Source organism: Equus quagga, chromosome 9, assembly GCF_021613505.1.
Source record: "Equus quagga isolate Etosha38 chromosome 9, UCLA_HA_Equagga_1.0, whole genome shotgun sequence".
NCBI classification, from domain to species: domain Eukaryota; kingdom Metazoa; phylum Chordata; class Mammalia; order Perissodactyla; family Equidae; genus Equus; species Equus quagga.
The window spans coordinates 90,137,814-90,150,038 of NC_060275.1; the positions used below are offsets into that span (position 1 = coordinate 90,137,814).

A 12,225-nucleotide genomic window follows, 5' to 3' on the forward strand; every position below is an offset into this window, starting at 1 on the left:
GTTTCTGTGCTTTTCCTCATTTTACCACCTTTCAAAGCACACACATGTATGTTTCCCAGGTGTTCCCTCTGTCAGCCTGCAAATGCCATTCCTCCCCTCTCTAATCAAAGGCCACTCTCAGGTCAAATTCTAATAGATTTTTTTACATTCACTCAACAATTATCTTTTGAGCCACAATTTTGTGCCTTTGTAATATGAGTCAGGGAATATCAGTGAACAAAATAAAGATGCCTGCCCTCATAAGACGGGGGAAGGGGACCAAAGGAATAAAAATAATAAACGAGTAAAGGATATAATATGTTAGGGAATATCGAGTGTTGTGGGAGAAAATAGAGCAGGGTTAGGTGGTCTAGTGTGAGGGTCGGGTGGGGGACTTCTTGTTGCAACTTTAAGCAGAGAGGTGAGGGCAGCCCCTTTATAAGAAGTTATACTTGAGCAAAGCTCATGGAAGTGAGCGAGATAGGCATGTGGATCTCTGGAGGAAGACCATTCCAGGCAAAGAGAACAGATGGAACAAAGGCCTAGAATGTTCGAGGACTAGGAAGGATGTAACTAAGGCTGGAGTAGAGTGAGCAAGAGAAGGAGTTGGAGGAAAAGACTGAGTTCCTATAGGACCTTGTGGGTCAGGCTAGAGATTGTGGCTCTTATCCTAAGTGAAGTGGGAGCCACTGAAAGAGGGTGAGCAGAGCGGTGATGTTTTCTGGCTTCTATTTTATAAAGATTACCTTAACAGCTGTCTGAAAAGAGACCTTGGCCAATGTTGAAGCAGGGAAACCAGCTAGGCAGATATTGCAGAAATGCAGGCAAGATATGGAGGTGGCTCTAACTAGGATGATGACAATCAAGGTGGGAAGAGATATCCAGATTCTGGATATATTTTGAAGGTAGAAGCAACAGAATTTGGATTCAGGGTATGAAAGAAAAAGAGGATCAAAGATGCTCCAAGGTGTTTGACCTGAGCCACCATAGGGATGACGTTTCTATCACCTGAAATGGGAGAGGCTGAAGGTGAGCAAGTTTGGGGGGGGGGGGGGGGAGGAGGAGATCAAGAGGGCATGGCTATGTTAAGCTTCTCTTAAACATCCAAGGTGTCTCTTAAACATCCAAGTGGGGATGTTGAGGAGGCAATTGGGTATAAGAAGTAAAGAGTTTGGGAAAGTGTTCTGGTTTAAAAACATAAATGTGAGAGCCATAAGCATGTATTCCACACAAATTCTTGAGACTGTTAAGATCACTGTTAAGGAAATGAGTATAACTAGAGAGGAGAAGAAGTGACCCTGGGCACTCCAACTGTATGAGGCCTGGGGGAAGAAAAATCAGCAGAGGAGAGTAAAAAGGAACAACCACTAACGTAGGAAAAACACAAGCATGTGGTGTCGTAGAAGCCAGGTAAAGATAAAATTCCCAAGGAGTAGGCAGCAATCAACTGTCGGCTGAGGATGAAGAGCAAATAAGTGAAGACTGTGGAGGACAGTGTGGGTGAAATTTTGGGGAGTAATGGGGATATAAGCCTGATTGAAATAGCTTTAAAAGTGCATGGAAGGAAAGAAACTGGAAAAGGCAAGTATAGACAATTCTTTAAGGAGAAAAAGGAAGCAAAGAAATGGGGCAGTCACTAGTGGAAAAAACGGAATTGAGATTTTTTTCTTTCATGAGGAAGAGTAGCCCTGAGCTAACATCTGTTGTCAATCTTCCTCATGTTGCTTGGGGAAGATTATCATGGAGCTAATATCTGTGCCATTCCTCCTCTACTATACGTGGGATGCTGCCACAGCATGGCTCGATGAGCAGTGTGTAGGTCCATGCCCGGGATCTGAATCTGAAAACCCTGGGCCCCTGAAGCAGAGCATGTGTACTTAACCACTACTCCACTGGGCCAGCACCCAGATTTTTTTTTTGATGGAAGGAGTAACAGTCTGTATCTTGGTGGAAATGGTGGAAAGATCCATTAAGAGGGGAAAATGATAATGGTGTAGAGAGGGAGAATTCCTGGAACCAAGGACTAGAGCAACTGGAAACCAGTGCTCAGGTGGGGGACAGGCTTCCCAAAGGAATAAATGACTGATAAGGTTTACAGCTCTCACTAGGGTGGAGAGGCGGTATTGCTTAAGGCAACAAAAGGAATCTCTAATTGAGATCAAAGAAGGAATTTCAGGAGGTATTGGTGGGCTTCGTCACCTACCTACCTCCTAGAAGTCACTTGTAATTACATCTTCAGGTCAGGATGCCTTCAGAACGTAAAAGATTGGAGGCAGGTGAGAATTAGAAATAATAAACATCTTTAAAAATAGACTAGTTGAGGCCAAAGTTATATTATATTTTAAACTGTATTGTTTCCCCACCTAGTGGTCAGAAAACAGCTAGCTACATTTTCTGCTATTTTACTCAGACATTTGATAAGGAGTTGAAATGGATCAAATGAGCATGTTTATCATTATTAGCGTTCAAATCAACATCTGTAGTGTAACATGTTTTGGTACTATTTTAAAAAATTAATTATAATTTTAATAGTATAATTAATTCTTCACATGAAAACAGAATCAATGGTTACATATTTTGGTATACAAAACAAATTACATGGTTATTCGTAGTAATGAGACAGGAAAAGTGAAGTAATAAAAAATAATAAGTAATGGGAAGTCACTAAGATTGGAAAAGATTAAACAGTTCTTACCCTGAGGTCATTCTTAGTCAGTATAAATTTTTTTTTGTCTCTACAATTAGAGGAAAAGTAAGAATTTACCATTATTACCTTTTTATTAATTAGAAATGCTTAAAAATTTCTGGAATTTGAGCCCTGCCATATCATTCGTGCCTTACCAGATAGTCTCACCTAACTCAGATTGGAGAGCATTGGCTTCAACAAGTCATGGTTTTACAATTCCTCATGCATTCAATGTGGGAAGTCATGTTCCAGAGAGAAGCTGATACGATTTCATTCTAGTAAGGGCAGGTATAGAGCAAAGTTTTATGTGTCACTTAGATTTCCTCCATCTTCTTTTTAAAAAAACCTGCCAAGTAAAAGCTAAAGTCATGAATAGCAAATAAATTATAAATATCAATAGCTTTATAGCTTTAAAAGTCAGGAGCTAGAGCTCTAATAGCTTTCTAAAAATGACAGCCACAATATTAAATTAACTTCACTTTTCCTATTTCATTCTGCATGCGTTAGCATACAAACAAAGAGCTCTGGTGAAGGGCCTTCTTGAATAGCCGTCCTATAACAGCTGATAAGCTTCCTTTTCTTCTCTGTTACCCCTCCCTCTGCGGAGTTTTCTGTGACTTGGATGGTGACTGGTTTCATTGTTTGTTTCTGTGGGCCTTTTCTCAATGCCTGGAACACTTTTTGAGCACTTTGTGACAGTTTGATCTGGGTTTATGCATGACATTCATCCATTCTCTTCCTCATCTTTTTCCCTTTTATTCTTATCATTCTTATTTTTATCACTATTTCATATTTATTGAATATTTTAATGTTATACATATTATAAATTCAGACCTACCTAAAAGAGCAGTAAGATTTGTACGCTGTAATGTTGAGTCCATGAATAAATGTGTGCATGCAAACATTGCCTATGAGTAATAAATGGTTTGCACAAACGTGCAGGCACATTCGTATGAATATGCTGTACAGACACCCTTCAATTTGCAACTATTTGTTATTCATCCAAGTGTTTTAGGAAGTAAACTTCAAGTCCAGTGATCTTTTTGACTTAACATTCTTTTTCAAAAATCCTTATAAACAATTCACTTTAGTAATAAAAATTCATCTAGTTTCTTAGTTTTACTGAGACATCATTAATTCATCAAATAAAAAAAAATCAAAGTCCTATACATGACAGGAATTATTCTAATGGCTTTCTAAAAATGACAGTCATAATAACAAATTAACCAACAAAGTGACAACCTCTTTCCTCAAGGGGCTTATTGTGTCATAGTAGGAAGACAAACCTGCAAGCAATTACTCTATAATTACAGTCAAACAAAATAACCACTATAATGGAGCAAGGTATGACACAGAGAAGCAGCAACTGCGTGGGCTTAGGGGAGTCTGGGATAACCTCACAGAGGAGGGAGAGTTTAAGGAGAGGCTGACAGATTAAGGAGGGTCACAAGCAGGGGATGATGAGAAGAAGATTATTCCAGAAAAGGAAAACAGCACGGGCTTAGCACGGGGGAACTAGAAACCAGCAAGTGTTCAGAGTGTAAGTTAGTTCAGTATTAGTACGTGAAAAGAAGATGATGCAAGAAAAGGAAGTGTGAAAAATAAAATTGTAAAAGAACAAAGCTGATCATGAGAACCTGGTATACCATGAAAAGAGCTATGGATTTTGTTCTGCAGAATGTCAGTGTATTTTGACGTCAAAGGGATTTACGTCTTGTGCTTTTAATTAATATTCAGTTCATTAAAGTTGATAATGCAAAGGCCTAACTTATTTTAAGTCCTTTACATAACATAACTTGCCATCTTATTTATACCTCAGTAAGTTTTATTTGAGTAAGAACAATTATTTTCAGGGGGATCTTTGACTGATGATTGAACAACTCAGACTAAGTTTTTTCAAATCAATAGTTGTGTTTATAAATTTAGTTAATTAAACTTCCTTACGTGTTTCACATTGCATGTATAAATTTATATACTGAATTTTATTTTTAAGCATCTCAAATACCTGACTACAAATTTAGTAGCTCCACTAAGCAAAACCCTCCCAAGACTTAAATGACTCCTGTAAATCTATTAAACCACATAGAGTTCTGTTAAATATTCCAATTGCATTTGCTTTATACTTTGCATTTTGCATTATACTTTTTAAGAAGCATATTTATTTTGAAAAATGTTAAGCATATAAAAAGCAGGGAGAGTAGTATAATAAGCTCTCTTGTCCCTTTCACCAACTTCACCAATTATAAACTCATAATCAATCTTGTTTCATCTATACCGACTTCACATCCCTCTTCTATATGTAGTACATTGACTATATGTAGTAACGTAAAATACAAAGTCAGTGTGCAAATTTCCAATTGTCCCTTAAATTGAGTGTATGGTGTCTTGTTTTATTTTGTTTTTTGGTGAGGAAGATTGGCCCTGAGCTAACATCTGTTGCCAATCTTCCTCTTTTTGCTCTATTTTGTATGTGGGATAACGCCACAGTATGGCTTGATGAGTGGTGTGTAGGTCTGCGCCCAGGATCCGAACCCACAAACACTGGGCTGCAGAAGCAGAGTACTTGAACCTAAGCACTACATCACCAGCCAGCCCCAGAGTGTGTGGGGTTTTTTCAAGTTTGAATAAGAATCCAAGCAAAGTCAACCCATCTTTATTGGCTCATATATTTTGTAATTCTCTTTCGAGAGAGTTCACCCTCTATCACTTCTTTTTCTATTGATTGCAATGTATTTGTAGTGGAAATCAAGTCATTAGTGGGCATTGTAGTTGTTCGCAGTCTAGATTTTGCTGGCTGCTTCCTATAGCGTAGCTTACGTGTTCCTCTCTTCTCTGTATTTCCTATAAATTGGTAGTTGGATGTACAGGTAGCTTGATCAAATTTAGTTCTTTTTTTTTGGGCAAGATCCCATCCTAGGTGATGACGTATTCTTTTATGGGGAGCCCGTAATGTCTGGTTGACTCTCCTTTTTTGATGTGAGCAACTGTTGACATTCAGCACTTAAGGTCCATACTTTTCGACGACAATAAAAATTCTAAATCAGAAATTTTAAGTAGATTTGACATATCTAACTGAATATTCTCTACTGTAACAAATCCCTTAAATATTATAAGTACTTAAAATGTTGAGCATATGTATATTGTCCCAATAATTATAAAACTTATTCCATAAACTTTTGTACCATGGGTTTGACTTATTCCATCACTTCTGTGTTTAATTCTGAATCTTTCAAGACCAAAAAGAGTTGGGCCAGCCCCAGTGGCCTAGTGGTTAAGTTCAGCATGCTCTGCTTCAGCGGCACGGGTTCGGTTCCCGGGTATAAACCTACACTGCTTTGTTAGTGACCGTACTGTGCTGGCAGCCCACATATCAAAACATAGAGGAAGATTGGCATGGATTTTAAAGTCAAGACTACAAAGACTCACTAAGGGAAACAAGTGTTTTATCATGACCGAGCTAATGAGTTGATTAACTAGGCCTTTACACTTATCCAAATTAAACACTAAGCATATATAAGTTAAATTTTAATTTTTTTTTAAATGTGAGTTTATTAGATTAACAGTTGATGACCCATATGTTTACCAGCTGAGGTGGAGATTGAGACACGTACGTCCATGGCAATTCTTACTGAGCCACAAGCGTACCCCCTGAGCCCTTTTTATGGTCTTAGTGATAACAAGGCACTTCCAACCCACATTCTTCAAATGGAGTTAGTTTTGCAACCAGCATCTCCCGGCTTCAAGTAACACTTTTTCCTAATTATTTAAGTGGCTTGAGTATTGAACATGAGGGGGATATAAACATATTTTTGCATTAGGAAGATCATTCTGGCAGCAGTGTGTGAAGGGAGGGGAAGATGAAGAGCAATTTTGATCACTGGACAACTGACAAGATGGCTACTGCAAGAGTCCACGCCAGAGATGATATAATCTTATTCTCGTGTCTAGCAGGAGAGAGGGGAGAAATGAAAGGGGGATGTGAATTATAGGAGAAATTAAAAATGTAGAGCTGACAGAACTTGATTAATTTGATGTCGGACTGAAAAGGAGTGAGAAATAAAGGATGACTTGAGGCTTGGGTGGATATGTGAATTGTGGTACCACCCCAAGATGAGAAACCTAGGAAAAACAGGTTTGCATTGGAATGGAAGAGGGAATTCTCAACTTCTGAGATGTTAATATAGAACCTGCAGTGGGATATCCAAGTAAAGATGTGTGTATATATATATGAGAGGTCTGGGATAGAGATTTCAATATGGAAGTCACCAACATTAAGATAATATGTGAAGTTTGGGGTATATGAGACTATTCAGGGATAGATGTAGAGTGAAACAAATGAGGAAAGCAAAGATCAGAACACAAAGAAACATCATCACTTAAGGGGGAAGTCAGAGGAAAAAACCCACAAAGGAAATTGTGCGATAGTGGCCAAAGAGACAAGAAGTGAGCCAGGAGAGATTTCTCACGGAAACAAAGGAAACTCAAAGAAGGCAAAATGGCCAATACAGTACTGTTAAGGGCCACAAAGCAATCACGAAAGATGCAGGCTGAGAAGTGTCCAGTGGATTTTGTAATTAAGTCTCTTAAGAGTAGTTTCATTGAAGGATTGGCGATAGAAACCAGAGTGTGGTCAATGAAGAAACGAGTGGGAGGGGAGGAAGTCAAGTCATGAGTGTAGACGGCTTTCCTACTTTGGCTGGGAAAAGGAAGATTATCTTGTGGTAAGGTAGAAGTTAGAAAGGTAAAGAGAAGTATTTGTTCTTTATGAATGAGAGTAACTCAGGCTGAGGGAGGAAACAAAGAGTGAGATATTTAGGGATGGGAGTGAAAGAAGAGGAATAATAATAATATAAGTAACATGATGACACAGAAGAAATAAGATCAAAGGGGTAAAGTCGTTGCTAATTCAGATAGGATTCAGAACACAGGTGGAAAGAAAAACTTTGGTAGGGAGAAGGTAAGCATGGGTATAACAGTAGATAAGTTTGTGGATTAAAGAAATGTATTTTCTTAAGAGAGTTCACACCCAATAACTGCTATTTTATCAGTGAGGCAAGACACAAGATCATTTAATTACAGGGGAGGGGGGGAATAGGAGATGTGAGGAAAGTAGTGAATGTTTTGAATAGCCTTTGAGAAGGATGATACAAGAAAGAGTTGACTAGAATAAAGTGTAATGAGATATAGAAGTGTCAAGGGTACAGTTGAAATTGAATGCCAATTATTTGTAATGTCCAGAAGCAGTCAAATGGCAATTTTCTCCAGCTATGCTAATCAACCTGAGGGTAGAAATAGAAAATATAGATGGTTCTGTAAATCATTAGGGATTTGTGAGGCCCACGTATTGATAACCGTTAACAGCAGTTGGAGTGAAGTGGTTTGGGATGAAGCATCTTGGAATCCAAGCAACAAGTGATGGAAGTAAAGCCAGGTGGAGAACATCTGGAAAAGAGAAAGAAGTTAAGACTCGGAACTAATTCTCTTTGGTATCTAAACCATAAAACCAATCAAATGCCCTCAGAATCCCAGAATTGAATTGTTGACACACTGCTGTTTTACAGAGAATGTATTACTGCCCTGAAGCAATGGATTAATTGTATGCGTCCACTACAATGGACAATGCTGTACTCAAGTTCCCACTTCTCCATTTTTTGCAGCAGTAGCAGCATAACTAAAAGGCTGAAGTCTATTCCAATGACTTATGAAGTTTTCAATCAGAGCAGATGTTAAAGAGAAAAGAATAATTCAAAAAATGGTCCTTTTATTCTTTTTTCTTTTTCATTGTAAGGTGAGCATCTACTTATTTCACTTACATTTTTCTTCTTTCTTGTTTTTAGAAGTCCTATAAATGAAGAAAATCAAGATAGTGTCATGCACTCTGATGGTAAGGGGCAAAAAGATGTTTTATGTATTTATTTGTTACCTCAGATACAGAAGTTTGAGTTAATGATTCTCCTAGGGTTGTTAATGGGTCGTTATCATCATTGGTCCATGCAAGACCCCTCTCTTGTTTTACTTATGTTTATTCCCTTTTATCTCTATGACCCACTGCCTTTACTCTCTTCCCCTTACTAGAGACAAATATTCTCATGCATTTAATGTGTATGTGTCTGTTTGTATATATTCTTTGCATACTATTGTCTGTGTGTATATATTTCAATTTACCTAAATAATATATTATAGCTCACTCTGGTCTTTTTTTTTTTTACACTTAGCATACTGTTTTGGGGGCCCATCCATGTTGCTATATGTATATTTAATTTATTGCTGTTAAGTACTCCATGGTATGCATCCTGTGCATTCACATTTTACCTCCAACTCACTGATACAACAAATAATAATTCAATGCACCTTCTTGTCCACATCCGCATGTGGACCTCTGAGAAACTTTCTTTAAGATGTATGTCCACCAGTGGAGTAGCTGCTCATAAACTATGGAATATTCATTTTGACCTAGTAGAGTGCTCTCCAAAAGAGAGCACTGGGAGTCTGTGTAGACTCCCACCAGCAGGGCAGGAAGATTCCAAGACGCCCACCTTTCCTCAGTGCATGGTGTTATGAAGCTTTCCCATTGTTTCCCATCTTACATGTCTAAAATATCTCATTTCATTTTCATAGCTCTGCTTACTATCGAGTTTGAGTATTTCGTTTGTTTATTAGCCTTTGTGGTTTCCTCTTCTGTAAGTTGCCCGTTTGTATCCTTTGACCATTTTTTTCTTGGAGTTAGTATCCTTTTTGGGTTGACTTGCAGGAGTTCCCTTGTATTACAGATATTAATCCCACGTCAGTTGTAGACATTGCAAATATCTCTCATTCTGTCCATGGTTGATTAACTTAGCCCATGCTGTTCTTCACTGAACAGAAATAAATTTTGATATAATCAAATTCATTAATTTTTACTTTATAGTTTATGCTTTTTAAGTTTTATTTAAGAAGTCCTATCCCTAGGAAATAAAAATATCATCTTCTATGACATTTATCCCTTGTATTTAGGTGTTTGATCTCCTTGCAGGCCACATTTGAGGACTTAGTAGAAATCCAGATTTGTTGCCTCATGTATGGAGCCAGTGTTCCAATTCCCATACTCTGAAATCCACCATTTTCTCGTTAATTTATAATGCAATCTTTGTACTATATCAACTCTATAGATGTGCATATGTCTGTGCATATATATGTGTGTGTTCATGTGTGCATTACGTGTGTGTATATGTGTGGGCCTGTAAATTTATGTACCAGTCTCTGAGCTCTCTGCTCTATTCCACTGGTCTATTTGTTCCTATACCAACACCACATGTTTTTATTATTTTTGTTTTAGATTATGTCTTAATATCTAGTAATTTGTTGATATTGCTAAACACTTGAGCAGTAAAATACGTTTTTGAAAAATCTAATTAATTTGGTTTATTCGATACACAAAAGTAAATCCTTAGGAATAAATAAATCAAAAACTGCAAACTAGCTGTGATTTTCTGATAATACGTTTGTTGCACACAAACCCACAAAACCAAATGTACGTGCTTTTTATAAAGAAAACAAAAGATATTTCATAATTTAGGGGCATTTGCATTATTTTGTGAAAGCCAATGAAATGATTTTATAATTAAATTACAAGGATCAAAAAAACCATAGTAGGGATCTAAACCACATATTCTATTTTGTGCTTCTATATCTTTGATAAAGTATAAGTTCTGTTAGAGTGTGAACTGTTTTGAATATTATGTTACAGCTAATAATCTTGTATTAAAGGATTTCTTAATTACAGTATATTAAATTTTATTCTCTTTTTAAACTTTTTAGGTACTGGAAATCTAGATGAGGTCAGTTTTTTTTCCTTATATTGCTGTAACTAGAATATTTAACGATTATTGTGATTTTTTTTCTTAGTATAAACCAACAAATGAAAATTCTTATAAGTAATATGATATTTTTCCATTTATAATCTTATTTCATCAAAAATACTTGAGACATTAGATACTAATAATTACACTGACTCATAGTAATTGTGCAGCACTAAACATACGCTTTAGTCTGGCTATCCATCTGGATTATAGAGCAGGATATAAAATGAAATCTTTTTTGTGCTTACTTTCCCAGCATATCTCTAAAGAGGAAAAAAATATTTTAAGTAAATCAAATTTACATACACTTAAATTTATGCTTATTTTACTAAGTATTTGATCAATGTAATACGTGTAGGTTCCCTTTTTGAATAATTAAAATTAATCATTACTAATGTTTTTCTTACCAGGAACAAGACAGCGAAGGAGAAACATATGAAGACATGTATGAGTTACATTTTTTACCATGATATTTTCCTTCTAAGATGAATATAATGGTTGTATGAGGGAGAGTAGATGGATATTCAACACTACGGGGAAAAGCTTTATTGTTCAAGTGACTGGTATATATATAATGATAATCTTTATTTCAATACAAAGGACTAAAGATTCTTTACTTGTCCAAAGATTTTACAGAGGACAGAGGACTCTGTTGAAATGTTGTTGTATAAGAGGCTAGAGACTTTATAGCCTGCTAGACAGACCACAGAAGGGAATCATGGAACCAGGAATCTGAATTTATTGTTCTCAGTGTGTCCTTGGGCAAATGAATTCATTTATAGGTCACAACTTCCTCACCTGGGCACTGTTTCACCTCCCAAGGGTGCTGTGAGAAATACGTTAGCACAGTATCAGATGCCAAAGTTTCAGCCTGCTAAAGTGGAAAGATATTAAACATCGCTCCAAAATGGGTTGCTGGGTAGCCTAGGACTCACTTCTTGGAAAGTGAGTGAAAGTAGAAATGAATATCTTATTTTATCTTTTATTGATTCAAATATCTTAATTTTATCTATCCAGTTTTTATTCAACCAATTCTGACTAAGGTTTGAATGTATACACATGTGTGTGCTCACGTGTACCTGTAAGTGCATGCACGTAAAAGAGAGAGAGAGATTAATTCTATTCATGTGGACATGTAGCAAGAACAGGGCCTTTATAAAGAGTGCCTTCCACTGGCTGGCACAAGTTGCAAGGGGAAGCAGAGTCTTTGGAAGGCATCCTCACTGGTGTGCCTCCTACTGGATTTAAGAGCAATCTCACACACCCAGGAATTTTGACAACCGTTTGCTTTTCACCTTCATCCGTCCTTCAGATACTATCTTCTGCTGTGGGTAAAAACCTCTCTGGATAGTGAGTCCTAACCCCTCAATGACTGCAGATGCTGAAACAACCTAACAATTTTTATCTGCAGAGAAGCATCCAAAGAAAGAGAGAAGAAAAGGGAAAAGGAGGAAAAGAAGAGATTAGAGCTGGAGAAAAAGGAACAGAAAGAGAGAGAAAAGAAAGAACAAGAAGTAAAGAAGAAATTCAAAGTAAGAGCTTGCTTGCTGATGAGTGAAAAAGTGTAGCCTCTTTTAATAACTTTCACCCAAAAGGGGCACCATTCTTGAAAGCTTACATGGCTGGAGAATTACTTAATTGCTGTTTTCTAAAGACTAACCACCTTCATAACAGTAATTTTTTTATTCAATACGCTCCTTTATCCCTGCACAAAAATGTAAT

General features: G+C 37.0%; 1 protein-coding gene across 4 annotated transcripts in view; it reads left to right on the top strand.

The window, feature by feature from the left end:
- FYB1 (FYN binding protein 1) overlaps positions 1-12,225 on the top strand; it is a 153,529-nt gene that overhangs the window by 112,396 nt on the left and 28,908 nt on the right. For all 4 annotated transcript variants that reach the window (XR_006889997.1, XM_046670912.1, XM_046670915.1 and 1 more), the window contains exons 4-7: positions 8,503-8,549; positions 10,463-10,482; positions 10,914-10,948; positions 11,915-12,035. Coding sequence is in view for 3 of the 4 variants with exons in the window: in XM_046670912.1 (XP_046526868.1) it covers positions 8,503-8,549; positions 10,463-10,482; positions 10,914-10,948; positions 11,915-12,035 (223 nt within the window). In the remaining variant the exon portion in view is untranslated. The remainder of the gene's footprint in view (positions 1-8,502; positions 8,550-10,462; positions 10,483-10,913; positions 10,949-11,914; positions 12,036-12,225) is intronic.